The sequence below is a fragment of the Eschrichtius robustus genome, chromosome 8, assembly GCF_028021215.1.
Source record: "Eschrichtius robustus isolate mEscRob2 chromosome 8, mEscRob2.pri, whole genome shotgun sequence".
NCBI classification, from domain to species: Eukaryota; Metazoa; Chordata; class Mammalia; order Artiodactyla; family Eschrichtiidae; genus Eschrichtius; species Eschrichtius robustus.
This window is the reverse complement of record NC_090831.1, coordinates 80,758,289-80,784,940: the sequence shown is the minus strand read 5'-3', so window position 1 is coordinate 80,784,940 and position 26,652 is coordinate 80,758,289. Positions and strand designations below refer to the sequence as shown.

The 26,652-nt window shown below is 56.0% G+C and overlaps 3 protein-coding genes across 5 annotated transcripts; all 3 read left to right on the top strand.

The window, feature by feature from the left end:
- The first annotated feature begins 2,199 nt into the window (after nt 1–2,199).
- Nucleotides 2,200–8,858, top strand: HOXA9 (homeobox A9). Its single transcript, XM_068549203.1, has 2 exons — nt 2,200–6,404; nt 7,478–8,858. Exons 1-2 carry the CDS (start codon nt 5,825–5,827, stop codon nt 7,714–7,716), a joined length of 819 nt encoding a protein of 272 aa, XP_068405304.1. The 5' UTR covers nt 2,200–5,824; the 3' UTR covers nt 7,717–8,858.
- Nucleotides 8,859–10,293: 1,435 nt separating this feature from the next.
- On the top strand, nt 10,294–17,792 carry HOXA7 (homeobox A7). Of its 2 annotated transcripts, none has more exons than XM_068549198.1 (3): nt 10,294–10,809; nt 14,518–15,105; nt 16,112–17,792. In XM_068549198.1, the coding sequence occupies exons 2-3, from the start codon at nt 14,727–14,729 to the stop codon at nt 16,453–16,455; spliced, it is 723 nt and encodes a 240-aa protein (XP_068405299.1). In that variant the 5' UTR covers nt 10,294–10,809; nt 14,518–14,726; the 3' UTR covers nt 16,456–17,792. The 2 variants fall into 2 exon arrangements, with proteins under 2 accessions (XP_068405299.1, XP_068405300.1); XM_068549199.1 differs by lacking the exon at nt 10,294–10,809 and adding an exon at nt 11,559–11,630.
- A 1,214-nt stretch (nt 17,793–19,006) lies between these two features.
- Nucleotides 19,007–25,828, top strand: HOXA6 (homeobox A6). 2 transcript variants are annotated; one of them, XM_068549197.1, is made up of 3 exons: nt 19,007–19,095; nt 20,250–24,201; nt 25,569–25,828. In XM_068549197.1, exons 2-3 carry the CDS (start codon nt 23,760–23,762, stop codon nt 25,826–25,828), a joined length of 702 nt encoding a protein of 233 aa, XP_068405298.1. In that variant the 5' UTR covers nt 19,007–19,095; nt 20,250–23,759. The 2 variants fall into 2 exon arrangements, with proteins under 2 accessions (XP_068405298.1, XP_068405297.1); XM_068549196.1 differs by having other exon boundaries at nt 19,080–24,201.
- The last annotated feature ends 824 nt before the right edge of the window (nt 25,829–26,652 follow it).

The following is a 26,652-nucleotide window of genomic DNA, read 5'->3' as shown; positions in this document are numbered from 1 at the left end:
GTAAGATATCCCAGCTTTAAAAGAAGAAAAGAATGACCAGGAGAAGGAAACTTCTCTTCCAGTTTGTGTAAGGTCTCGCATTGTGGGACTAAATTACTTCACTTACTCTGAATTTCCATGCCCTTCTGGCTGTAGATAAATAATCATATGTTGTTTTGTTTATACCTGCAGATTTAGTGGATTTTTTTGTCATTAAATAATTGTTACCACTGGTAACACACAACAAGCACACCATAATTCTCCCTACCTTGTGGAGGTTTTTTTCCTCGTTTTTCCCTTTTTTCTTTTCTTTTTCTTTCTAAAATTCACGGAAGCCAAGGAGGGCTGGGGCAAGCGGAATAGACTAGAGAAGGGAGACACTGTTGGGTTTCCTTTATACTGTGAAGTTAACATGCATAAAAGGGTCAAACCTGTAGGTGCAGAAAAAGAAAAAACTATAAAATACAAATCTGTATAAATGTCTATTATTATGAAAAATTGCCAATCTTGTTTTATGCAAATGCATTCTATCGTTATTATAAATGTTAGTTCTAGCTCTATTTACTTCTAATCTTAAATCAGAATAAATTAATATTGTAATGCTGCTGTGCGTGGAAAAGACGATGTTTATGTTCTTATAGAAGAATAAAAGCTGTGGAATGAAGCTTTTTAATTTTACCTCTTTTTTTTTTTTTTTACTTCTTATCTTCACCTTCCACTTTATCCCGTCCACCACTTTTACAACAGGAGGACTAGCCCGCGCCCCCTGCAATTACTTTAGGCATCTATTTAAATATTACCTAGACGGTCGTAATTTGTCTGGGCCCTATAGCCCTGGTGCCGTAAGGTTTGTCGGCTTTTGTTCAGTTTTATGACTTGCTAGTATATCTGGATTGTGGCTGTCTTGGACCAGTGGTTTCAGTTGAGAGGGGAGCTGCATAGACAGAGGAAGCCAAACAGGATTTCTTTCGGGAGTCCCCGGGGAGGTTCGCAGAGGCTGGTTATTTCGTGGGTCTGCGGGTCCTAAATGACCCCCTGCCTAGGACTCCGGGGAGCAGGCTGGGCCCACAGCGCGTCACTAGCGTCCGCAGCAGCGGTTAGGTAGACCGCGGCGGGGCTGCATGGGTCCTCCCTCCCCCAGCAGGCCTCCCCGACCTGGTCACCCTCGGCGGGGCCACGCGTTTCCTGCTCGCGGGAGGTGGGGGGGGGGCGACAGCAGGGGGGAGGGGGCGCAGGAGCGCGCGCCCCGGCTGGCTGGCTGGCTGGCGGGGAGGGAGAGAGGGGGAGAGCGAGTGGCAGGGAGCGAGCGCGGGAGGCCGAGGCCAGACAGGGAGCCGGACTCCTTGCTGTCCCTTGCGCTTTCGAATCGCCCAGGGCTGCCGCCGCTCGGCGCCGCGCCGGGTCGCTGAGCTGCAAGATTTGGGAAACCAGCCTGCACACTGCTCGTTCCCTCCTCTCTTCTCGCTTTCTCCCCTCCTTCCATTTTCCTCTCTCTCCTTTACCTTCCTTCCCTTCTTCTCCCAGGTTTACCTTACCGGGGCCGGTGGCTTCTCCCTCCGTGATGCCTTAGCGGCAGCCTGGGACACACAGTGACAGCGGCGGGCGCAGGTTGGCGAGGGGCCGGGCGCGATCACAGGGTTCTCCTTTGGCGGCGGCGGCGGCAGTAACGGCGGCGGCGGCGGGCGAGGCAGCTCCGCGCGGGCAGCACCAGAACTGGTCGGTGATTTAGGTAGTTTCCTGTTGTTGGGATCCACCTTTCTCTCGACAGCACGACACTGCCTTCATTACTTCAGTTGAAATCGTCTCAGGTACCTGTGCGCGCGGGGCCGGGCCGGGCGGGGCATCCGGGCCCTGGTCGTGCCAGGCCTGCGGTGGCAACCGCGGCTTATCCCGCGCAGGAGCCTCGACGCTGCCTCCTTCTCAGCGCTCTGCCAGGCTGCTGGCCTCACCCCCCCCCCCGCCCCCACCTGGCCCGGAGCAGGTACGGTCAGGTTAGCTGCTCCTTCGAGGACGCCAGGGGCGTGGTAGGAATTCTGGGCCTCGGGCCATTCAAGGTCAGGGGCGCACGCTTCCATCCTGGGCCTCCCCCGCTCCAGGCCTGTGCCTGGCTAGGGACTCTGCCATTCTCCTGCAAGGCTGGGACACCTCCAGCCCCAATCCAGGGTACGGGATCAGGAAAGATCCCTTTGCCAGTGGAGACTCAGTCTAAATTATGAGGGACAGGGCTGACAGGAGCTGGGATCCTGGCTTTGTCACTTACCCTTCTCTCTGTAAACCGCCCTCTACTCCCAAGAGCTGCCTTTGACTCTTCCTTCTTTCCTTCCCTCCTTCCTTCCTCTTTTTTCTCTTTCTTCTTTACCCCTTCCTTTTTTTCTTTCCTTTTCTTTGTTTTTCTTTCACCTTCAGTCTATGTCCAGTTTTCTATCTCCACCTCCTCCCCTCCCCAACATTCCTTTGGAAGGGAACCGGGAGAGATCCAGGGCTTGCTTGGGGAGAGCGGTGGAGGGAGGGTGTCTTATTTTTCTATGCGCGTTCAAGTAGAGGTCGGAATCTGCAGAGCAAGGGCTCGAGGGTCGTGGCTGTCGAGGGCTGTGGATCTGGGCCTGGTGTGCCACGGCGCAGACAAGGTCTCGGTTACGATCACGACCGGATGGCGGCGGCCTGGCGTTTCTACTCCACGGCAGCCTAGGAGATCTGATTAGGGGCATTCACGGCGTTTCTGTGTGCCCACTCCGAGGGCAAGGAGGCCTGTCGCCAACTTCACTGGGGAGCTGAGGCTGAGACCTGGGCTGAGGCCTAGCCAGGCTCGGTGGAGCATCACGCAGGGAACTCTGCCGGGAAGCTTCCTCAGCTCTCCCGCCCTGCGAGTCCAGGCTCCGGCTTTAACCGAGATAAGGGAGCCCCGCTAGGGCAAAGATTGGCTGCTTGCTTGCCAGTAACTTCTGTCAGGTTCAGAGTATGTTAGATATGGCATCCTTGTGGGGACAGATGCTAGAGAAGGGAACCCTTCCAGTGCCAGTCTGTTTCAAATAATAGGGGAAAGGAATCCTAAATTCCAGAACCGTTGGAATACAAACTTGAGTCCGTGTTCCAAGTTGTAGGCCACGGTTTGAAGCCAGAGGGACCATTCTCGCTACAGGGAACTGAAAACAACTTCTACCCCTCCATATCCCCCAACACACGTGCGGGCCTTCAGGCTAAAGCCCACGGAGCAGCGCTTCGCTTCCCAGCTCCAGCAGCCCAGGAACTATTTTCACTGCTCAGCCTGCCCTCCTGTTTTCTGAAAGGCCGGCATAGGGCATTCGCCTCAATTCCTCCCTGCCATTTGCAGGACCTGAGTATTGGATTTGTTTTGGAGGCCAAGGTTTTTGAACTCTCAGGCTTAGAAGAGGCAGTTTGTAATCACACCCATTTAATGTTTCTGTATGCACACACAATCCTTTTCACTTCCAAAATAAAAGCAGACACAAAAGCCTGAATATTCTCTCCCCAAACCTGTGGGCTAAATAGGGATAACATTTAGTTTTGTGATTTCCCTCCTTTCTAGGCATCAGTAAAGACTGCTTAATTCTCGATGCCTGCTAATTATTTAGTAAGCGTCCTATTTGGGGGCGCTAAGGCTATTTAAAGAAACCCAGCCTTTTAATTTAAAAAAATACTAATAATCACTGGTGTCTTCCCTGGCTACAAAAAAAAATGGAAACGGCAAGCAGGGGTATCCAGCCCGTTGGCAGACAATTATAATTAGGAGTGAAGGTTTCCTCCAGGGTTAATTTTTCTTAATGAAAATCTAAGAGGTCGATATTTGGGACACCCGGGGCTGCGGTGAGGGTGCGGATAAGGCGGAGGAATTTACAGGGAAAGGAAAATATTAGGGAGGAGGGGGCCGAGGCGGCCAGGACCGGCCACGTGGGAGTTCATTGTGTCGGCCACTTCCCTCTTCCGGCGCGGGCCGAGGAAGGAGCACCCGGTTGGTCTCTGCTCGGCTTGGCAGCCTCATTCTCGGGGAGAGCCTGGCATTTGAGGGTCGCCGCCTGGGATAGGGGTGTATCAGGGTTTGGGGGATTACTGGAACAGTTGGGGAGGATGAAGGCAAAAAAGAAGATGGAAGCGACCGATGCCGCCCGCCCGCCCTCGCCTCCAGGGAAGTGGGCTAATGAGAAACACACTCTTGCAAGCACAGTGTTCACACGTGAATTTAATTACCCCGTTTTTAGGAGTCGCCTCTTTCTGTTCGGGTTTGGAGTAGCTTTTTGTTTTTGTTTTTCAATTAACATCCAGGCCGAGGCCTTTTAATTTACCTCTGAAAGACTCTAAGGGGTGAGAAATACCTTCCTCAATTTGGCCAAACTAAGGAATGGGATTAAAAGTCAATGCCCTGTGCCCCTCCCCGTTTTAATTTCTAGCCCTGGACTTGAGCGGCGGCCCTTCGCTTTGGGCCTTGTAACTCTGCCGAGCCTCGGGTCGGGTGGGTAACCGAGGCGGGCCCGGGATAGGAGCCAGGAAGGAAGGAGCCCTGAAGGACTCATACGGGGGCCCGGAGGCCAACCGCTCCGGTGCGGGCCTCCCAGCTACTGGAGCCGCGGGATCTCTTAGGCGGGTCTGCCTTTTCGCCAGCGGACTCGCCTTTCATTGATAACTGCCTCGTGTTTTTTCGCAGCTCAGATTCAGGGAATGCGACGAGGCCTGCAGAGCTCAGCGTTAGGGCCTTCGAGGTTGGAGCACTGGGGCTGGGCCGCCTGCTGCGTCCGCCGGGGGTGGGGGATAGTGATTCCGGGCTGACCACGAGCAGGGCGCGCTGGGCTCGCGTGTGCGCGGGGTTGGGGCCGAGAGCGCGTCACAACCAGGTCCGCAAGCCCATCGCCTCAGGGACGGCTGGCCGCTCCCTTTCTGGCCGCTCCTCGATCAGGCCCTCGCTGGAGGCTCAGTGGCGAATTTGGTAGCTGTCCGGGCGCCCTGCGCTCCAGTCGGGCAGATTCCGGGGGCCCACAATAGGTGCCGCCCTCTCGGCGGCCCGTCCCTGCCCAGCGCCCTCCGACAGGGGCGGTGGTGGCTCAGTTTGGGACGGATACTGCGTTGAATTTGACTTTTCTCGACCGGCCCCGGGTAAACTCGCGTCTCCTGGGACCACAAGGATTATTTACAGGGAGCTCGCCAACCAAACACAACAGTCTAATTTAACCTTTCCAAGTCCTCGTAAATTTTTACAGCTGGGAGCCACGACGAGTCAAACGGATCTGTTGGTCGTTCCCAACTTCCCACCAGCCTGTGTGGCTTCTGAAACAATAACTCCTTATGAAATATCATAAATATAGATTTAAATACAGTAGAGCGAGAATGCGATTTGGCTGCCTTTTTATGGCTTCAATTATTGTCTAATTTTATGTGAGGGGCTCCGCCGGCCGCACTTGCACGCGGGACTCGCGCCTTGCTGATGGCGTGATTGTGATGTAAAATAGTCCGCTTAAGAAGTGTATGTCTGGTGGTGGCGGTGGGAGGGGAAGGGAGTACAGCGGCAAGGCCAAATTTGATCTTTTAATCTTCGTTGGCCACAATTAAAACAAACCCGATCGTGGACCGCTGCGATCCCTTTGCATAAAAACATAAGGCTTTTGCTATAAAAATTACGACTGCAAAACACTGGGCCATTAATAGCGTGCGGAGTGATTTACGCGTTATTGTTCTGCCGGGCGGGCACGTGACGCGCGCGGCCAATGGGGGCGCGGGCGCCGGCAACTTATTAGGTGACTGTACTTCCCCCTGGTGCCACCAAGTTGTTACATGAAATCTGCAGTTTCATAATTTCCGCGGGTCGGGCCGGGCCGGCCGGGCGCGGGGCACGGCGATGGCCACCACCGGGGCCCTAGGCAACTACTACGTGGACTCATTCCTGCTGGGCGCAGATGCCGCGGATGAGCTGGGCGCGGGCCGCTACGCGCCGGGAGCCCTGGGCCAGCCCCCCCGGCAGGCCGCGGCGCTGTCGGAGCACCCCGATTTCAGCCCGTGCAGCTTCCAGTCCAAGGCGGCGGTGTTTGGCGCCTCGTGGAACCCGGTGCACGCGGCGGGCGCCAATGCGGTGCCCGCGGCAGTGTATCACCACCATCACCACCACCCCTACGTGCACCCCCAGGCGCCCGTGGCGGCGGCGGCGCCGGACGGCAGGTACATGCGCTCCTGGCTGGAGCCCACGCCCGGCGCGCTCTCCTTCGCGGGCTTGCCCTCCAGCCGGCCTTATGGCATTAAACCTGAACCGCTGTCGGCCAGAAGGGGTGACTGTCCCACGCTTGACACTCACACTTTGTCCCTGACTGACTATGCTTGTGGTTCTCCTCCAGTTGATAGAGAAAAACAGCCCAGCGAAGGCGCCTTCTCCGAAAACAATCCTGAGAATGAGAGCGGCGGAGACAAGCCCCCCATCGATCCCAGTAAGTGTCTCCTCCCTCCAGACCATCCACCGCCTCCACGCCGGCCACCCGGATCTGCCGGCCCGCCAGCTTTCTCCGGAACCAGCCTTCGCCCGCGCTGGGAGCCTCCTGAGCAAAGGCCGGGAGCCAGAAGTTGCTGTTTGGGAGGCCTCGGATGGGGCCCCAAGTCCTGAAACCAGTGACAAGCGGGCGCGCCGGGCTCCGGGGGAGGGGAGGCGGCTGCTGCCGAGAGAGGGGGCGGGGCAGGCGCTGCGGTACGAGCCAAGACCCACCGCCCCTTTCCTTGGCTGCCCGGGACCAAGACAGAGATACTTTGGGAGTTTCTTCGAAAGCAGCGCGGCAGAGAAAGTCTTTTGTGCGGCTAGATTGTCCGGGAGCGGCGGCAGCAACTGCAGCCAGCCGGGGCAGCCTGACCCGGGACGCTGGGGAAGACTGCTGATTCCCTCCACTTCTTGCTCCAGCCAATGGCGGTGTAAATCCTGCCCAAGATGTGGCTGCAGGCGACCGGGACACGAGGGTCCCCATGCTAGATTATTCAAATAAACCCGAGAAGTGATCAACGGTCTTGGGGTGCCTAGGGGCACCATGCCGGCCTGCCCAGCTCCCACGGCCTTCCAGGGAGGTCAAAATAAGGAGTGGGGAGAGTAGTAGAAGGAAAGGTGGGAAGGGAAGATAGTGAGAGGGAGAATAGAATATTAATCTTGCTAAGGAATACAGGGCAGAGTGGTTTCCTCCTGTGTGGCAAGAAAGAGATCTGTTTTCAAATTTCACTTCTTACACAATGTGCGGAGAGCGGGAGGAAGGAGAGGAGGGGACCGGAGGACAGAGGAAGAGAAAGGAGGGCCTCAGAGGGGAGGAGGGAGCCGAGGTTTTACGGCGTGCAATTGTAAGTGACCGTCCCTGCGTCTGTGCCAGGGTTCCATTGTGTTGGAGGCTCGCCTGCCTTCCCTAACCAATTCAGCAGCGTCCTGAACTTTGGCTGAAGACCCCAGGAGTTTTCCTAGCCCCCAGCGGAGAGGGGTGGGTGTGCTGCTTCTCCTCCTAAATCCCTCCTCTCTCTCGCTCCCACGCAGGTAACCCGGCTGCCAACTGGCTCCACGCTCGCTCCACGCGGAAGAAGCGCTGCCCCTATACAAAACACCAAACGCTGGAACTGGAGAAAGAATTTCTGTTCAATATGTACCTCACCAGGGACCGCAGGTACGAGGTGGCACGACTGCTCAACCTCACCGAGAGGCAGGTCAAGATCTGGTTCCAGAACCGCAGGATGAAAATGAAGAAAATCAACAAGGACCGAGCAAAAGACGAGTGATGTGACTCAAGTTAATTTGAAAAGAGAGCGAGCTAGAGAGAGAGAACTGCCCGTCCCCTTCTCCTAACCCCCACCCCACCCCGGCCTCCACCACCCCGCAGAAAGCGGCTCTAAACTCCAGGCCTCATCTCCCCCTGGCAAACCCTGCTCAGGCTGGTTCCTTGGCCTGCCGCTTTGATGGAGGAGGTATTGTAAGCTTTCCATTTTCTGTAAGACAGAAAAAAGGGGGGGGGGCATTAGCGCTGATGGCTGTATGTGCTAGCTTGTATATATTTTTAAAAAATCTACCTGTTCCTGACTTAAAACAAACAAACAAACAAAAAAAAACCTACCTTTTTATAATGCACAAGTGTTGACGGCGGGCTGTATAGTGTTTAGTCTGTGTAGTTAATTTAATTTGCTTTTTGTGCGGCAGAGCGATCTGCCCAGATACTTGAACACTGTGTTTTATTGTGGTAATTATGTTTTGTGACTCAAACTTCTGTGATGGGTGATGCACCCGTTGTGATTGTGAAAGCTAGAATTCGATTTGAACTCAGGTTGTTTATGAGGGGAGAAAGCATTGCATAGGGGTATAGCTCTGTAGTGGAATATGTCTTCTGTATAACTAGGCTGTTAACCTTTGATTGTAAACTAGCTGTAAGGATTTCCCAGTGAAATAAAATTTTAAAAAAAGAAAAGAAAGGGTTCTCCTGGACGCATAGATTCATGGTTTTCTCCGTTTTTGAAATGCGGACATTTTAGTCTCTACATGCTCTATAGACCTATCTTGTCCATTGTGTATATATAATCCACATATTAAAGAAAAAGTAATCAAACAAGTTTGAATATTGTTTTTGCACCAAACAGTGAGGAAACTTGGAGCTATACGTATGTGCAGAAGGTTACTACCTATGGTTTACGTTTAATTTTAATTGGGGGAAAATGAATGCTTATTGTAATGGAGTTAATTTTATTGATAATAAATTATACACTATGAAACCGCCATTGGGCTACCGTAGATTTGTATCCTTGATGAATCTGGGGTTTCCATCAGGCTGAACGTACACTGTATATTTTGCAATAGTTACCTCAAGGCCTACTGACCAAATTGTGTTGAAATATTTAACTTTTTGCCAAATAAAATATTGATTGTTTTCTAATTTTTGCGGGTCAGCTCTTTGCACCTTCTTCTCCGGGACAGGGGAGCCTGGGTAGAGTCTGGGGTGGGGGCGGGCTGAAATGGGGGACAGAACCTCAGTTTAGTCTCTAGCGGGCCTTCGGGAGCCAAAACCTGCAGCAGCCAGGCTCGGACGGGCCTCAGCTCTGCCTACCAGGCCGGCTGTCTGGCGATGCAGGCAGCGGAGGAACGCTGGACAACAAGGGTCGGCGAAGCCCTGCTCCCGGCTTTGTGTCCATTTGCGGGACGGCGGGGAGGCCTCAGAGAAGTCGGGCTGGGGTGTCGCGTACGGGTGGCCAGTGGCTGGGAACGGCCACTCTTTCATCTTGGAGCCCCAAGAGTTTCCCAAACCGGATCCATGGCGACTCCGGGGAGGCCTTCTTCCCTGGCGCGGGGACGGGGGTAGGAGCTGGGGTCGGGGCTGCGGCAGGACCGAGAGCTGAGGACCTGCCTCCTAAAGAATCTGCCAGAAGGGAAACTGGAGCCCGGCCGCCCCAACGTGGCCGCGGGCACGGACAGTCAGGGGCTCTCAGGGGACTGAAGGACTGCGCCCCCGCGCCCTGCCAGGCCTGCCGGGGGGTGGGGGGGCTTCTGGGCCCCGCCCCGCCCACCCCTCCCAAGCACAAGTCCTGACAGAGGCAGAGCCCAAGCAACCGACCAGCCCCAAGTGCCATAAAAGAAAATGAGGGCTGTTACCGTTTATGGGGTGTAAAGGGCTGCGGGGGGAACGGCCACAACTTCGGAGGCCTGAGCGCCTTCTAGATGTGGAGGAGGGTTCAGCCTCATCTTCCCCTTTTTCTTTTCTCGCCTTCCCCCCCTCCAACCCCCCGCGATTTCTGCGAAGTTATCTGTGTTTGGGCTCGGAAAAGGGGAGCCTGGGCGCCGGGGGATGGGGCGTCCCCTCTCTCCCACCCCCACGCTGCCGCCAGGTTGGGACGCCCTCTGTTGTTGCAGACAGAAGGAACTTCAAAGAATGGGCAGAAAGGGTGTGCCATAAAGGCCGGGTCTGCGAACTGTCTGGAATTCGGCCCTTAATGAGTTTACAACTGTCCAGCCCCAATTAAGATTTTCCACCAAAGCCCTTTCATTTGTTTGCTCTGTCTGCCGCCGATAAAGCGGCTGCGGAAACAGCTCGCTTTTATGGGCACTGCCCTCTCGGCAGCGTAGATTCCGGGCTCCGTGCAGACCCCCCGGGGATAGGCCCTTGCCCAGCTTTGGGAGTGGGACGCCCGACCCGCGGCGTCTGCTGACGAAGTTCAGGCCGGGCTGCTGGGCTGCAGTGTCAAGGTGGGGCCAGCAGATGGCAGTATGGCTCCACGCAAAAGGCGCCCGCGCCGCCATCTCCCGCCGCCTTGACTCTGGGAAGTTCCTAAGATGTCGACTTGATGCAAGCTTTTCTGGAATGGGAGACCCAGATTTGAGCGAACGGTGGTCATATATTTTCGGTACTGCTCACGCCTGGACAGAAGCCTCGCTGCGAAACAAAAAGGCAAGCGGCGGGGGCTCGCCTGACCTGCACCGCTCCCGCCCCCTTCTCCCCCATCCCGGGGGCCTAGCGCTGCGGGGCTGCAGCTGTCCGGCGGCTATGGGGCAGTAGCTCCAGGCGCGGGGACCGATTTAGGGTCACCGTTCCCAGCCCAGGACAGGCCTCGGGGCATCACGACGACGCTCGGAGAACGCGACTGACCGGCGGACAGACACAAGGACTAAGGCCTACAGCCCGTGGACCTGGTGACCCCCCAGAGGGTGTGCAGAGGGCATACACGGTGGCCAAGGGTCCTGCGGCTGCCCGAGAGAGAGCCCCGAAGTCTACGTCCCGGTGCAGGGTCGGGAGAGCCAGCACCCGCAGACGAGCCAGGATCCTCGGACTAGGCCGCCTTAAAAACGTGACAGTAAAATTAGGCGGCTGAAAATTGGGCGTAAAGGCATTGTTGGTAATTGTCTGGTGTGGGTATGGCAGGATGGGGAATCCCGGGGGACAGACCAGGAACTGCTTTAGTTATTCTAAAATAAATGTGATATTTAAAATAGTTATATTAACATCCCAGCTCCAGGATAGGAGCTCACGTGGTGAAAGCCTCCCTTGCTTTCTCTCGCCGCCGAATTTCCTGAGTAGTGGAGGCACTGAGGTTACTCTGGCGTCCCCTGCTCAGGAGGCGAGGAGGAGGAGGGAGGGAACCCCAGTCCAGGCCCAGCCTATTCTCGACCCTGGGCGGGGGAACAAGCCTCAGAGCCTTCCAGGAGGCGGTACGGAGCGCGGGTGCGAGGATCAGCCCCGGGTGCAGAATGGTTTCAGAGGGAAAACGCAAAAGCAAACAGAGAACACTTCGAAGCACTCCCGAGCCCTGTGAACACACCACGCGGTGCATTTATTTGGGTTGTAATAATCTCCGCCAAGCCCACAAAATGTTTACAACCTGCATCTCCGCGCTGTACACGCTGTAAAACCGGCGACTGGGCTTTTGGCTGCCACCTCTCCTCTCTCTCTCTCTCTCTCTCTCTCTCTCTCTCTCCGCCCTTTTCTGTTTATATACACACGTCGGTATTACAGACACACACCTTCATTATATTTCCTTATATAATACATAAAATTTCACAACCTCTGATGAAAGGGGTTTTTATAACTTCCCCAAGAGCCGCCCGTGGCCGTGTATCCAAGCCGCAGATACAAAGCTCGATTTATGTAACTACAAATAAATGGCGGAGGAGCAGATCGGTGGCGACCGCTTCTCACCACCGATCTCGGAGGCTCCAGGTAGGTGCAGGCCGGTTGGGAACTCGGCTTCGTGGACTGCCAGGCGGGGCCTCTCGTGCCCTTGGCCTGCCGGTGGCTGGGAGGCGGCTCTCCCCTCCCCGCTCGGCTGCCAGGGAACCGATTCCCTCTGAGCCGCGCAGACAGGACCCCGAGCCAGGCGGAGCTCCTTTGCACTTGTCAGGGATGAATCCGCCCCCGCGCCGCGACGGAGGACTGCGCACTAGGTGGAGAAGAGACGCGCAGCCCGCGAGACGGGTGCGGGTGGAGAAGTTTGCAGAAGTAAATCGCCAGCCGCCCGACTCTCGGCAGGCTCCATTCGCTGACCCAGAGCTGGGTTTACCTTCTTAGCTGGATTTAAATATTGAGGACTGTTTCGTAACGAGAAGCAGGGGAAACACACTCTGCTTGGTAGGTAGGACCCCAGCTCCAGGAGAGCGCTGAGAAAATGTCTTTAAATAAAGACAGCTCGGCTGCTTAGAAACTCGCCTTCACGTGCCTGCCCCAGGTCGAGCGTCAACGAGTATTTCTGTGAATATTATCACATATAACCCAGTGCAGGTGTCTCTGTTCAGCCAAATAAATAGAAAACCAGAAGCTCCAGAACACGCGATTCAAGAGGCCATATTGAAAGCCTGGTTTTGTCTGGCCTTTTCGTTTAAAAATCCCGCTGCAGAAGGCAAGAGGGGAGAGAGAAGCTCAGAAACGAAAGGGAGGTTTCAGCACCCGCGGGACTCGGCCCAGTTGGCTGACTTGGGCCCAGAAAGGCCAAGGCCTTGCCGGCAGTATATGGATCCTCTTTGGCCCAGGAGGAGCTTCAGCGCGTCCTGCCAGGACGGCTTGGACCTGCGCCGGACAAAACCCGGGCAGGGGTGAGCCTATGGTACAGACTCCCAGCCCTCTTGGCTGGGAACGCGTTCTTTCCTGCTCTCCCAGAAATCGCTCCCCCTCAGTCTGTCGGGTCGCCCCGCGAGGGCAGGTTCTACTTTAAACGCCATCGCTGTCGGCTGCTCCAGCCACCGGAGTCTAGACAGACGGCGGCGGCGGGGCCCGTTCTTTCTCTTTGCATCTTGCTCTGTGTCACTCGAGGAACAATTTATTGGTCTAAAGCTGTCTAATTCCGCCTCTTTGATCTCCTAGCCTTCTTCTTGTTTGTTTGGTCTTCCTTTAACTTTCTTAGGCTTTTATTTCCTGCCAGAAAGTAATGCTATTTGGAATATTTGGTATTTTCTTCTCTTCCAGTCTTACCCCACCATTCCCCAGCGGAGACACACCATCATCCTGGTCCTCCATAAAGGGCATCCCTGGATATTGCCGCACTATGGCCCCTGTGCCCCCAGGGGAAATCACCAGGCACCCACCTGCCCAGACAGCCCCCGCCTCCCCACTCACGCCTCAGGCAGTCCACTAGGCCAGAGCTGGGGCTCCGTTGCATCCAAGCATGAACCCTTCTTCCACCTTTTGTGCTTCTGGGACCCCCTGAGAGCGTGTGGTGAACGGGGGCGGCCTGGACCCTCTGAAAGTGATGGGAAGTGTTTTGTATACAAGGAATCAAACTCTATAATTCAGAGAATTTCCGGGGCAATTCCATTGTGAGGTTGGGTTTATGGTGTGCAATAGAGCTGAGCAGTAAAATGCGTACTGACCTGGCTACTGGGCTTCCATCGAAGCCTGGGCAGTTTATGAGGCGTTTAGGGGAAGGGTTCGCCCCACCACCCTCTAGGGAGTGGTGGGCAGCAGGGCATTCTGCTGCTCCAACCCTGCGCAGAGGTTGGAGGCTTGGGAAGGTAAGCTCCGAGAGTTGGGGCCCTGGGTGGGAGTGAGTGAGACTACTTTGAGCTTCAGTCTTGGAAAGGTAAAGCCAGTCCTTGGAAAGGTGAAGCCGCCAGAGCTGGGTGGCCTGTTGGGAAAGGTCCCCCTATTTGTTTTTGGGGTCTCCAAAAGAAATGGAGATCTATAGTGGGCTGCAGTCCCCAGGCACCCGGGCCCGCTCTCTTCTCCAAATTGGCTCTAAAGCAGGCATCCAGGCCCATGAGGAGCTAGCTGAGGCCCAGGGGTGGCCCCAGTGAAAGCTACCAGAAACCTTACAGCACCACTGGCACCTGGAAAGTGTTGGCCTGAGGTTCCAACAAGCTGGGGGAAAGAGACTTGGTTTCCCTTGAGCGAGGGGGAACCAAAGGTTGCAGGGAGGACAAAAGAGTGTCCGGCCGTTTCTTAGGCTGCCAGAGGCCAGCCAGGTGCCCAGGAGAGAACGCACAGAGCCTGCCAGGCCAGAGGTGTCCAGGAGGAGGGGGGGGAACCTCATGTTAATAAATCTGCTGGCAAATGAGGCTCATTAATAGATAAATATTTCACTGTTTCCTTTAGGGCAGATAAACAGTGCGCTGCCGATTAAGGAAAGGAAGCTGAAAGACCTTGACTTTATTCCAACCACATGGTTCCAGTTTGTGGTGGCTTTCTCGCTGTAGCTGAAAGCGACGCTGCGCCTGCCCCATCTGGATCAGAGTCTAAGTCGGCCTCCGGCCCACTGGACCTGGGAGGGGGGGAGACACAGGCAAAGAGTCGATTTGCCCAGAGTCGAGACTTGCCCACCCGGCCACCGTGGGGCGGGCGGGTACTCGGAGTGCGGAGACCCTCCCTGGGCTGCGTCAATGGGCAGAAAGAGGGGCAGGGAGGACACGCAGGCTTGGTCCAGCGTTCGGTAATAAGCAAGAGGGGACTGCGCCCGGCCGGCTCCGCGCGACCTCTGCAGGCCAGGGGTCCAGGTTGGCGGTGGGCTGAGCGCCCGCGCGGAGCCTCAAGAGTCCTTTTCCAGCAGGACGCGCCAGGCCGGCCGGGCGCGGGCAGATTCGTTGGCCACATGTTTGAGCCTCTTCCCCTTCCATTCTAGGCTGCCGCGGGCCCCGCGAAGCGAGACCACCTGTGAGGGCTGCTGAGATTGGCGGAGGCGATCATGTGGGCGGTCACGTGCTGCGGCGACCTCCGTCCAAAAGAAAATGGGGTTTGGTGTAAATCTGGGGGTGTAATGTTATCATATATCACGCTACCTCGTAAAACCGACACTGAAAGCTGCCGGACAACAAATCACAGGTCAAAATTATGAGTTCTTCGTATTATGTGAACGCGCTTTTTAGCAAATATACTGCGGGGGCTTCTCTATTCCAAAATGCCGAGCCTACTTCTTGCTCCTTTGCGCCCAGCTCGCAGAGAAGCGGCTACGGGGCGGGCGCTGGCGCCTTCCCTTCGACCGTACCGGGCTTGTACAATGTCAACAGCCCCCTCTATCAGAGCCCCTTCGCGTCCGGCTACGGCCTGGGTGCCGACGCCTACGGCAACCTGCCCTGCGCCTCCTACGACCAAAACATCCCGGGACTCTGCAGTGACCTTGCCAAAGGCGCCTGCGACAAGGCAGACGAAGGCGCGCTGCACGGCCCGGCCGAGGCCAATTTCCGCATCTATCCCTGGATGCGGTCTTCAGGTAGGCGCAGCCGCTAGGCGGGCCGGGTGGGCGCGCGGACTGGGAGCTGGGAGCACAGGGCTGGGAGCGCGGGGCTGGGAGCGCGGAGCACGGGGCTCGGAGCGCAGAGCGCGGAGCAAGGCGGCTGCAAGCCGGCGGCCCCGTGACTCTTGGCGGCTCTGCCTTTCTGGTTTTAATTAGAGCCAAGGCGCCATAGCGTGGAGACCTCATAGCATTGTATGTAAATGAGGCTCATAAAACTTTTTATTGCCCAGTTAATGGATTAGATCCTCGTAAATTTATTTAACTCCATTTGCCTTGGAATTTCAACACTAAGTTTGTTCGCTATTCTCTTCTCTCTTTCTCCCTCCCTTTCTTCTCTCTCCCTTCCTCCTCCTTTTCCTTTCAGCCAGGCTTTTTTTTTCCTCAAAAGCAGGGAGAGCCAAACCCTTTAGGGTCCCTCACACGCCCCTGTGCCAGGGGCCATTTAAAGGCGGGGATGGGTGTGTGGGAGTGGAGACAGAGAGCCGGAGTGCCCTAGGAAGGTCCGGGGTTGGGGGCGCGGGCTGCTGGGGAGGGAAGGTGCCCCTGGAGTGCTGGCCGCCGGAGAAGGTCTCCCTTTTGCCTAGCTAGGCGGGGAAGGGGCCCGGCTCGCCTTTGAATGCCAAAAGCGCAGCATCTCCCACTTGCCCACACTCTATATTTACAATTTCTCTTTGTCAGGGGGAAGCAGGACATTGTGGAAGCCTAGCCGGCTGGAAAGGGCGGTTGTAAAGTTGGGATTCTGCGCCTTCCCTCCTCACAGAGCTGCCTGCGCGTCTCGCACCGCAGTGGGGGTCTTCAGCTAACACTCCCGCTCCTTCCGCAGCTCAGTTTGGGGGCGCGGGGCGGAGGGGGACTCCCGCCTAGGTCAGGGCCGAGAGGAAGGTGCGCGCTCTGGGATGGCGGCCTGGCTAATGCACTGTCCTGTCTGTGTCCCTGTCGCTTGTCTGTCCGTGTGTCCATGTGTCTGTATGTCTGCTCGCAGGGCCGGACCGAAAGCGGGGCCGCCAGACCTACACACGCTACCAGACGCTGGAGCTGGAGAAGGAGTTCCACTTCAACCGCTACCTGACGCGGCGCCGCCGCATCGAGATCGCCCACGCGCTGTGCCTCACCGAGCGCCAGATCAAGATCTGGTTCCAGAACCGCCGCATGAAGTGGAAAAAGGAGCATAAGGATGAGGCTCCGGCCGCTTCCGCCGCCCCCGAGGGTGCCGTGCCCGCCGCCGCTGCAGCCGCCACCGCCGACAAGGCCGACGACGAGGACGACGATGAGGACGACGAGGAGGAGCAGGAGGAGGAGGAGGAGGAGGAAGAGGAGGAGGAATGAGGGCTGGAGCCAGGGCCCTGGCTGCACCAGACAGTCGGGAAGTGTCTTTAGAGACTGATTTTATTTACAAAAGTGGAAAAAAATAAAAAGAAAATGTTAAAAAAAAAACCCAGTCCCCAACCTGCACCCAATCTACCCCATTACCCGCTCCAGCTCCCAGCTTATTTGGACTGAGCAGCCACCTAGACTGGGTCCCCTTGGGGATCCCCTCTGCCTTCGAGGACCACCCCTCAACAGACACCCCCAACCCCAGTCCCGCCAGCTTTGCTCTGGCACGGTTAAAATACTACCTAGCACAGGCCTCGGGGAGAGGCACCCCCAAACTACCTATGGGCCCAGCCCCAGAGGGCCTCCACTCCTAGGAAGCCCAGACATGTCCCAACACTGTCAGACACCCAACACCTCCGCCATACCCGCAAGGACGTGACTCTCAGTACTACCTACTCGCCCCAAACTACCTATTTTGTGCTGGCTGGCTCGCCTGCTACCTAGTGCCGAACCCTCCCCCCTCCACGGCCAGGCCTCTGCTGCTTCTGGCTAGCAGCCTTTGGGGTCTCTGAGGCTGTGCTGAGAAGGCACTGGGGTCCGGGGACCAGGGCATTGGCTTCTATTTAAATGGAAAAATAATATATTTATTCCAAAGCATTCTAAGTGCTGCAATCTAGAATCCCTCCTTCTTTGACCTGGGCACCCCATGTTCAGGCCCATCACCCCCTATTTCTGGAAGGGAGCATTCCCAAGCTAGCTGAAGGCCTCTGGGTTCGCAGAGATGCTCCCAGCCTCCCTGCTCCTCCCCTGGCCCTTGTGTCCTGCTGTCCAGCCATGTTGAATATGTACACCCTGACTTTTCCTACAATGGCAAATATTGTATATTTGAACAAGATTTTTTTTTTTGTCATTTATATAGTCTTGGAGCTCATTTGTAAGGCAATGTCCTGACTTGGGAAGGATGTGTTAATGGGGTGACTTTGTAGCATGGTGTGTTGTCTTGACCTAACTCTATAGCGTGTGGGGAGGGCAGCCCTCCCCAGTGCCCTCCATCTCCTGTGTTGTCCTGTGTCCCCCTCATCCCTCTTGGCTCTAGCCTGGGCTTGCAGGAACAGGAGGGTACACTTCCTGTCTTGCCCAGTTAACAGTGTTTTATGTAACAGAAAAATAAAGATGCTCGATGACAAAGAAATGGGGACCGCTTTATCTAGGGGGGAGGGGCCCTGGGGAAGAGAGGGTGAGCATGAGTGGAGAGCAAGCCCTGGCTGTGTCTGTGTGGCCAAAGGGGCTTTGGGACAGCAAAAATGGAGGAAAGAATAGGGTCCATGTGCTGGGTGTCACGTATTGGTGTATACACGTTGAATCCTTTTTCATGTGGACTTTTTATGTGTAGATTCATATAGGTGTGTGTACCTCTTTTTGTATGTGTATTTCTGTGTATTTTTGAGTCCATAATTGTATGTATTTCTTTGTCCATAATTGAGTGCAGGTGTTTTTGTGTGTAAACAATTGCAGGTATTTCGTGTCCATAATTGTGTGCATGCGTTTCTGTGTGTCCATAATAGATTATGTGCATTTCTCTGTGTGGAGATTTTTGTCCGGTTTGCATGTGTGTACAAACATCTTCCAGATCCCTTGAAAACGGAATCTTAGATCGATACATTATATTCTATGAACCTCCCCAAAAACCTCTATAAATTCCATGAGAGAATCCCAAATCCACCCTTTCCTATAAGGCTATAGGGTGGGCTTGGAAAGGGGTATTACCCTGCGATTGATTCCGAATTTTCCAGGAGCCCTGAACCCGACCCCGGGATAGGACGCGGGATTCAGGGCCTCTGATGCAGACCCCAACCCCACATTCAGGCAAAGCGAGGGCGCCCCAGGACCCAGCACTGAAGCTGAGGGGTATGGGAAGGGGCAGGGGCCGCAAATCCGGCTGCGAAACTTTGGCGCTGGCGTCTGGATGCGAAGGATGAGGGGATGGGGGAAGGGGCGAGGGGTGGTGGGGACAGCGCAGAACAGGGTGAGCTCGGCGGGCGAAGACCTCGACTCCTGTCTCCTGCTTGGGTTGGGCCCACTTCTTATTACTCTTAATAAACCCCGGCCCAACTGGGTCTGTAAAACCTGCGGCCCCGAGTCGGGGCGGCCTCGGTGGTAAGATGGCGCCGGTGTAAGAGCTGCCTCCTCTTAGTGATGGGGAAAGGGTCATAAATCCGTTGTTGTTTATGAAAATTTACAACTTTGCAATACAACTTTATGAGTTGTTCGGCCCTTCCATTGGCCGCTGTCGGTCATGTGGATGGGAACCGTGAACATGAACTTTTTTATAATTTCCCTTGCGAGAATAGAGCCGCATTCTTTTGCTCCGCTCCGTCCTGCCTGCTTCGGCGCTCTGCCTTCCAGCCCGGCTCGGTTGTGCTTTGTCCGGCGATGGCGAGCGAGACGAGGCCCCGGCCTGGCCCGGCCCGGCCGCTCCCGCTGGAGGTGGGGCTCGTCCAGTTCCCGGCGCCGCTGCGGCCGCTTTGCAACTCGCAACCTGGCTAATTTCCTGCGTCCTCTAGCACCAGGAAGGAGGACAATTCGTCTCCCCGGGCTGCCCAAGCGACAGCTGTCAGAGGGGCAGGAGCTTCTGGGAACCGCCATCTGAAGGTGAGACATGTGGGGAGACAGGAGCAAAGGTTGTGAGACGGTAGCCGGCGCCGGCGGCAGTGGGGGAGGGCACCCAGGGCGGCTCTGAAGAGGGGCAGACTCACTCTCACCCACCCACTCACCCGTTCACACACGCGCCCCCATCGCACACTACAGCCCGCACTCGCCAACACACACACACACACACACACACACACACACTCACACACACCCTCCCTCCCTCTCCTCTTTCGGGCTCACCGTGGCAGTGAATGCCTGCTTTCCTTCTGTGGCACAGCGCCCTGGCACGGGGCAGGAACACTGAGCTCTTCTTTCTCCCCTTCCCCGGCGACCTCGCAGAGCCCAAAAGGAAGTGGCCCTGCACCCTGCGTTCCCTGCCAGCCTCCCGGGTTTGGATTTTTTTTTTTTTCTTTATGACCCAATTGGCAGGATTGAATCCCCCAATAACTGGAGACAGTTCCCGACCTGGGAAGGTGGTAAGAGGGGAGGGCAAAGTGAATTCATCGACAGGGGGTTTATCAGCATCAACACAGCACCTTCTATTCCGTGGGAACTGGTTTCTGGAGAGAAAGGTAGACTGAGGGAAAAAAACAAACAAAAACTTACTAATTCAGCCAGGGTCCTCTGCTGAGTGCCTGCTTCCCTTCACGCGGTTTTCCGATGAGAGAGGTGTCTGAAGCGCGGGGAGAGGGAATAGGTTCGTGGGTGGAATTCTGTGTTGGAGGAGAGGATGGGGTTAATTGGCTGGGTGTTGCTTGGCGGGAAGTTTCGGTGCAGAGGATGTGGTGGTGTTATTGCGAGTGGCAGGGACCCGCAGTCAAGGTTGAAGGAAGGACGCAAACCGAGTCTGGGCGATAGGGGACCTCCTCCCAGCCACAAACACCTCGGCGCAGCGGGCTGGCTGGCGACCGCGCTGCCCATCTCCGAGAGCCGGGGGAGGACTGTGCAGCCGACCGGGAGGAGGCGCGGAGGGCGCCGCGGGCGTGGGCTTGACGAAGCGCGATGGCACAGACCCAACTTGACCTGGGTGTACCTCGACCAGATTTGTCCCGGGAGCTTCCTGGGACAGCGACCAGAAATGATCCTGAGGTTCTGGGCTCGAGTTCTTTTTGTTTGCTTTTTGGTTTTGGTTGTTGTTGTTTCCCCACCTTAAGATGATGCCTTGGTATGCACTCTACAATTAAGAAGGGCCTGTGGACGTCGGGGACGTCCACCCGCGCTGGGGGGTGCGCTGGGGCGGATAAAGCGGCGCATTTGCATCGCGAGGCCGTGGGCTGCCTGACTGCGGCTGCCGCGAGCAGATTATTTATTGCGACCGCGCCGGGCGCTCGCTGCTGCCACGCTGTGGCCATCGCCGGAACCGACGCCAGCCGCAGCCCCGCGTCGTGCAGCCTGGCGCGACTGCTGCGCGGGCCCCTCAGAGGTTCCCAAGCAGCCCGAGGAGAGGGGGGCGAGGGAGGACCTCAGGGGCGGCCTCCCAGGGCCTGACTGGCCGGGAACCTCCCCCGCCTTGGCCACCCCTGACCGGAGCTGGACGCCCGACTAGACTCGAGTCCTGCCGCCAGCCCAGCACCATGGAGACTGGTTGCACAGGCCGCCTGGCACGTCATGGCTGTTTCTCTCCAAACTGCGCGTCCCAAGGCGCCCCGGGGGCGCACACTGGTTCGGGAAACGAGCCCGCTGTGGGATTTTGAAATCGGAGATAGCACTCGTAGTCCTGAGGCCTGCAGGCCTGGCTGGCCCTGAGGAGGATTGGCTATGGCAAGGAAGGCGGGCTTTGGCTCCAAGCGAAGGCCTGTGACAGGCAGAGGCCGCACCTGTGTGCTATGGGCTCTGGCCTGGGCTAGCGATCCCGGCGGACGCAGTGGCCTTCAAGGAACCCCCCAGCAGGCCTCTCTCCAGACCGGCGGAGGTCGAGGAGCTCAGTGGGCAGCCCCAGAAAAGGGCGAATTGTGAGGCTCTGCTCGCCATCCCGTCCCCCTCGAAGAGCAGCTGAAAGGTGAGTGGACTTTCTATGTGGCTTTGACCTAGAAAAGAGCCCTGGTGGCCATTCTCACCATCCCAGGAGAGGCTCCCTCCAGCGTCTGGGGCTTCTATTCTTGCATGAATGGCGCTCTCTCTCCATATATATACATATATACATATATATACACACACATATATATGTATATATATATTCATACATATATATATACATATATATATGTATATATATATATATATGCACCTTATGCTGGTTGGAGAAATAAATTGGGCGGCTGTCAACGTGATATGTACCAGCCTTGGCTAACACGTAGAGATTTCAGTTTAATATATTTTTTCCATCTTAGTTTCTATAGAAGCTAGAAATATACTGTTTTTTGACTCTTAGCTGAGAAATCAAATTCTTTCGTTGACTGGGACAATGATTAAATCGAGAATCCGGGTCAAACCATAACAAATACTAATAACAGTAGTAAACTGCCACCAGCCCCAACACCGTGTGGGACCTGGAGGAATGAAGCAGAAATTATGAATGTAAACATTTATCAACATCTCCAAATGATTATTTTCATCTTACATGATAATAACTTGCTTGAAATCACCATCATCTGATGGTCTTGTTAAAGAAACAACAACTCAAACATGATTTTCTTCTAACACAACTTTTTAAAAAATCCCTTTTTAATTTTTGACTCTTGAGTTTTCATTTTCACCTATCAGATCCTTTCCCTAAAGAAATTCGAGGACAATTTAAAATTATACCCTTTCCTGCCAGGCCCTTATTTATATATGCAAAGAAGAAACTTTCGCAGCTTCGATTGACTGGGTCACAGTCAGAAGGCTTCTGGGTGCAGCCCCCATTGGGTGGGCAGCAGCCGATTTCAAGGATGCACCATAGTCTCTGGGGAGGCCAATCATAGCCCAGTTCTTTCCCAGTGTTTTCTCCTTGGGGGAAGTGAGGGGAGAAATCGAAAAGCAAGGAAGAGATTAAGGAAGTCGTTGCCAGATTCCTAGGGGGGCCTTGCCACACACCCCCAAGTCCTGAACCCCATCAGCCTGCATTCACCAGTTTTACAGATCTTATAAACACCCTCTGGATATTCAACCAAATCATATAAATAAATCGTTCTTCAAGCTCCACAGAACTGAGCATTTTAAAGCTAATTCAAGGGGTTTTACAAGCCTAACAAATACAGTTGTAAAAATGCCATTGAAGAGATATCACATTTACAAGATGAGATTGATCCATGTGCTATAAAAGTCAACTATCTCAAAGGAACACCTCTCAGGCAAGAGAGCGCAGCCCAGGACAGTATTTTTCCTGTCCTGTTTGGAGAAGGCCAGGCCTGGGGCTGCAGTAAAAGCAATTCAGAGAATTTCTGGAGCTGGTGAGACAAACTGTTTCTGGTTCTGGAGCAACTGTGGGTGGCAGGTCCCCCAAAATGTCCCAGAAAAGGCAGGAAAGGGGACATCCCAGGACAGTGTCCATGGACGGTCGACCCAGAAACCAAGCACATCCATCGTTCCCGCGGCCTTGGGCCCGCAGAGCTGCCCTCTATGCCCGGCTGGGCCAGGGACCCTGGGTCACCAGCACCTCTGACATGAGGACAGAGATTCCACATCTGGATCTCTCTCATCTCTGAGCTATCAGGGTGGCGGAGGGAGAGTCTGGCGAGTTGGGCTTGGGCAAGGGGAGCAGGTCCCAGGGCTGGATTCGGAGCTCAGTCTCACAACTACTCCTCTGTAGGTCCCTTTCTTGTTGAAACCAGTGGTTTCTGCCCTCTCGGTTCCTGGGTTCAGAGGCAGCAGGAGCGGGGCTCACAGCTTGTGAGGGCTGCTTTGAGGCCAGGCAATCGCTGGCCATTGGAAGGAGGCCCCTTGAGACTCAAAGGAGACGCGTTGTATGTGGGAGTAGGGGGCCGGCGGGGGAAGAGACTAGCCTCGTCCTGGTCAGCTCGAGGTGAGCCTTTCCCCTTGGCGGCGAGGCCCAGGCCCTTGGTGGGAGTGGGGAAGGAGAGGAGGAGGTGATGCCCCGATTCCTAAGGCGCAGGAGTGAAGGCCTGGTTTCTCAGAGCCCTTCTCCAGCTCCGGAGCCCGCACCCACGGGTAGGGGAGTGAAGGGGGAGGGGCAAACTCAGGTCCCTGCCGGGAGGGCAGGCCGGCCCGGAGCAAAGACATCCTCGTCACCGCCCCTCCCTGAGCGAGGCTGTCAGGTTTCCTGTTAGGAGAGAAAACCCAGCAAAATCCAACAAGGCAAAAGGGTGGGGTGAGGGGGGGATAGAATGAGCGGGCCTGGCCAGGTCTTTGCATCAGCCCGTACGCGGGTGCCCCTACCCCGGCCCGAGCCGCACGCCCCTGCCCAGGCCTCGCCCGCCACCGGCTTTCGGGAAGAGAGCCGGGCCGGCTGGCTGTGCGCGCCCATTAATCTGCCGGGCGGGCGGCGGGCGGCGGGCGGGCGGGCTGGGGGCTGTTTGTAACTTTGCTGCCTCGGTCGCCGCGGTCCCCGGGGAGCGGGCTCCGGCTCTCGCTCCCATTGGCCGCCGCCGCGTCAGCTGGTGCGATTTGCTGCTGTCGCTTTTGGCGTTCGGCCATCCAGAAACAAACCAGTTCGATGACTACTAATAGTTATAGCCAGATGTACTAATACACAACAAATCACAGTCCTGCAGAGGGGCGCGCAAATGAGTTCCTATTTTGTGAATCCCACTTTCCCCGGGAGCCTGCCCAGCGGCCAGGACTCCTTCTTGGGCCAGCTGCCCCTCTACCCGGCCGGCTATGACGCGCTGAGGCCCTTCCCGGCCTCGTACGGGGCGTCGAGCCTCCCGGACAAGACGTACACCTCACCTTGTTTCTACCAACAGTCCAACTCGGTCCTGGCCTGCAACCGGGCGTCCTACGAGTACGGGGCCTCATGTTTCTATTCTGATAAGGACCTCAGTGGCGCCTCGCCCTCGGGCAGTGGCAAGCAAAGGGGCCCCGGGGACTACCTGCACTTTTCTCCCGAGCAGCAGTACAAACCCGACAGCAGCAGCGTGCCGGGCAAAGCCCTCCATGACGAAGGCACCGACCGGAAGTACACGAGTCCTGTTTACCCCTGGATGCAGCGGATGAACTCCTGCGCGGGTAAGGTGTTTCCCTGCAGCCCCTCAAGAGAGTGGAGGGAGAGGGGGAAGGAGGCAGGGAAAGAAGGAAGGAAGGAGGAGACAGAGAGAGTAGAAAGAGGAAATAGAAAGAAAGGAGGAAAGAATGAACAAAGTTTCTTTGGGTTTTTTAAAAAAATAAAAAATCCAACCCATTCCCAATGGGACAATCAAGCTGTGGCAGCATGAAGGCAGGGCACTAGTGTCCATGTAAGGTGACAACTTAGGGAGCGTGGGGGGGGGTCACTGCCATGCTATGTGAGACCCAGTGACAGGGGCAACCTGAAGAGAGAGCAAGGCTGGATGGGAGAGAGCGCCTGCCCACACTGCACCCTGGTAACACCCTGCTCAGATCCCCAAGCCGTGATGGCCTTCTGCACCCATCCTGAGAACTCCCCTTTCCCTACCAACCCCCTCACCTTTCTGCCCTTCAGAAACCCATCTAGATAAAGGCCCTCATTTGGCCTCTTGCAGTGTCTCCCCAAAGCCTTGGAGGGCCACATCCCCAGCCTCAGGATTTTTCCTCTCTCTCCTCCCTCCCCTCCTCCCCCTTCCACTCAACTGTTCACTCACAGCCAACTTCTGCCTCCTTCTGAGGCCCTGCCTGTGTCTCATACACCCAGCTTTGGGGGAGCCCCCCACCCATGGGTTCCTTTGGCACCAGAACAGATAGCCCATCACAGTCCTACATTCCAGAAACCCCAGATGGCCCATAGCTCCATCTCTTTGCTCCTGGTTTCCAAAAAAATCTACAGGGAATCCTTGGAGAAGGACAGAGGCTAATGCGGATTTTTTAACTTACAGTCTTTTGCTTTAAAATCCACTTGTGTTTTCAAGAGCTCTGCGTTTCTCAGAAGGGCCATACAAGTGGAAGGCATTTGCAAAGATTTGAGAGGGCTCACCATTTTAAAAATTTTTTAAAAGCATGTTGTGTCCTGACACGGCTGACCAAAGTAACATCTTCACAGAGGTCCGTGTGTGAATTTGGAGTGTCTACCCTACTCACAGGGTTCCATACCCACCATTCCCAGACACACACACTGTACTCCCACAAAACAGGCTTAGGTACCCCGATTTAAGAATGCTGTTCTATTCTTTCGCTTGTAATTTTTTTTACAGAGCAGATTTTTCAAAAACAATAATTTCCCACCCCAAGTCGTTTTAGGTGGAACACGTCTCGCTTGGTATGAAATAATCTTCTCCCATCCAGCCCGCTTTCGGTCCCAGACATAGTGGGAGAGGCGGGTGGTTTCCAGCCCCGAGGCCGGGACGTGGGGCCTGGGGCGCGGGGCTGACTGGTCAGGCTGCCTGGATCCTGGCTTACCGGCGCCCGGCCATTTCTGCCCGCAGGTGCTGTGTGCGGGAGTCACGGGCGCCGAGGCCGCCAGACCTACACGCGCTACCAGACGCTGGAGCTGGAGAAGGAGTTCCACTTCAACCGCTACCTGACGCGGCGCCGCCGCATCGAGATCGCCAACGCGCTCTGCCTCACCGAGCGCCAGATCAAGATCTGGTTCCAGAACCGCCGCATGAAGTGGAAAAAGGAAAATAAACTCATCAATTCCACACAACCCAGCGGGGAGGACGCTGAGGCAAAAGCGGGCGAGTAGACGCCTGGGCAGGGACCAGGCCCGCGCCGCAACCTCCCTCGGCTTGCCCCCTCGCCTTCTCCTACTCCCCAACTTTTCTTCCCTCCTGCTCCCATCCGGGGGCCTTTCGCAGCTTCAGGGGAGCCCGGCGCTTTGCAGACGTCTGAGCATTTATCTCTTACAAGAAAAAAAAAAAAAAAAAAAAAAGCTCACACACAGCCAATCCCAGCAGTAGAGCGAGGCGCACTGCACACGCAATCCCGCTCTCCAAGCCTGCCCAAGCCCGCTCCGGGTCTCAGGGCGCGCCCCAATCGGTCCCCAGCTCTTGTGTTAGCGCCTCTGCACGCCCCTGAGCTCGGGTCCGGGGTTGCTGGAGAGGAAAGAACCGGGGGCCGAGCCCCCTTTGGTGTCTGGGCGTTTCCGCCTCGGTTCCTCACCACCAAGTCCCGGAGGGCATCACCAAATCAACTCCGGCCACTGGGAAGAGGGAGCCTAAATTCTGGGGCCCCAGCTCTGCCGAGGCCTCCCAGGCCGCCCCCAGAAAGGAAGAAGCGCGAGGAACAAAGGGGGCCCGAGAGAGCCTTGTCTCTCGGCCCGGCGCGCAACCGTCCTTGGAAGAGAAGCAGCCTCAGCCCAGCCGAGCCAACCTGGGCGCGGGTGGAATTTTACAGCCCTGGGAACGACTGGGCTCCCCGAGCTCCGGATTCCGGCTCCCCGCCTCCAACAGGGCCGGCGCTACCACTACAACAGCTTTCAGGACCTAAGGAGGCGGCCCAGGGCTATGGGAGCGGCAAGAGTCCTGGTTTCCAAATGTGCCAGGGGCGCCTGAGACGCCTGGCCTCTCC

What these genes read in the sequence shown, in the direction of transcription:
- HOXA9 (XM_068549203.1), top strand. Translation starts at nt 5,825, where the DNA reads ATGGCCACCACCGGGGCCCTAGGCAACTACTACGTGGACTCATTCCTG. An exon ending in CAAGCCCCCCATCGATCCCA is followed by an intron (nt 6,405 to 7,477) that starts GTAAGTGTCTCC and finishes GCTCCCACGCAG; the next exon opens with GTAACCCGGCTGCCAACTGG.
- HOXA7 (XM_068549198.1), top strand. Translation starts at nt 14,727, where the DNA reads ATGAGTTCTTCGTATTATGTGAACGCGCTTTTTAGCAAATATACTGCG. An exon ending in TCCCTGGATGCGGTCTTCAG is followed by an intron (nt 15,106 to 16,111) that starts GTAGGCGCAGCC and finishes GTCTGCTCGCAG; the next exon opens with GGCCGGACCGAAAGCGGGGC.
- HOXA6 (XM_068549197.1), top strand. Translation starts at nt 23,760, where the DNA reads ATGAGTTCCTATTTTGTGAATCCCACTTTCCCCGGGAGCCTGCCCAGC. An exon ending in GCGGATGAACTCCTGCGCGG is followed by an intron (nt 24,202 to 25,568) that starts GTAAGGTGTTTC and finishes TTCTGCCCGCAG; the next exon opens with GTGCTGTGTGCGGGAGTCAC.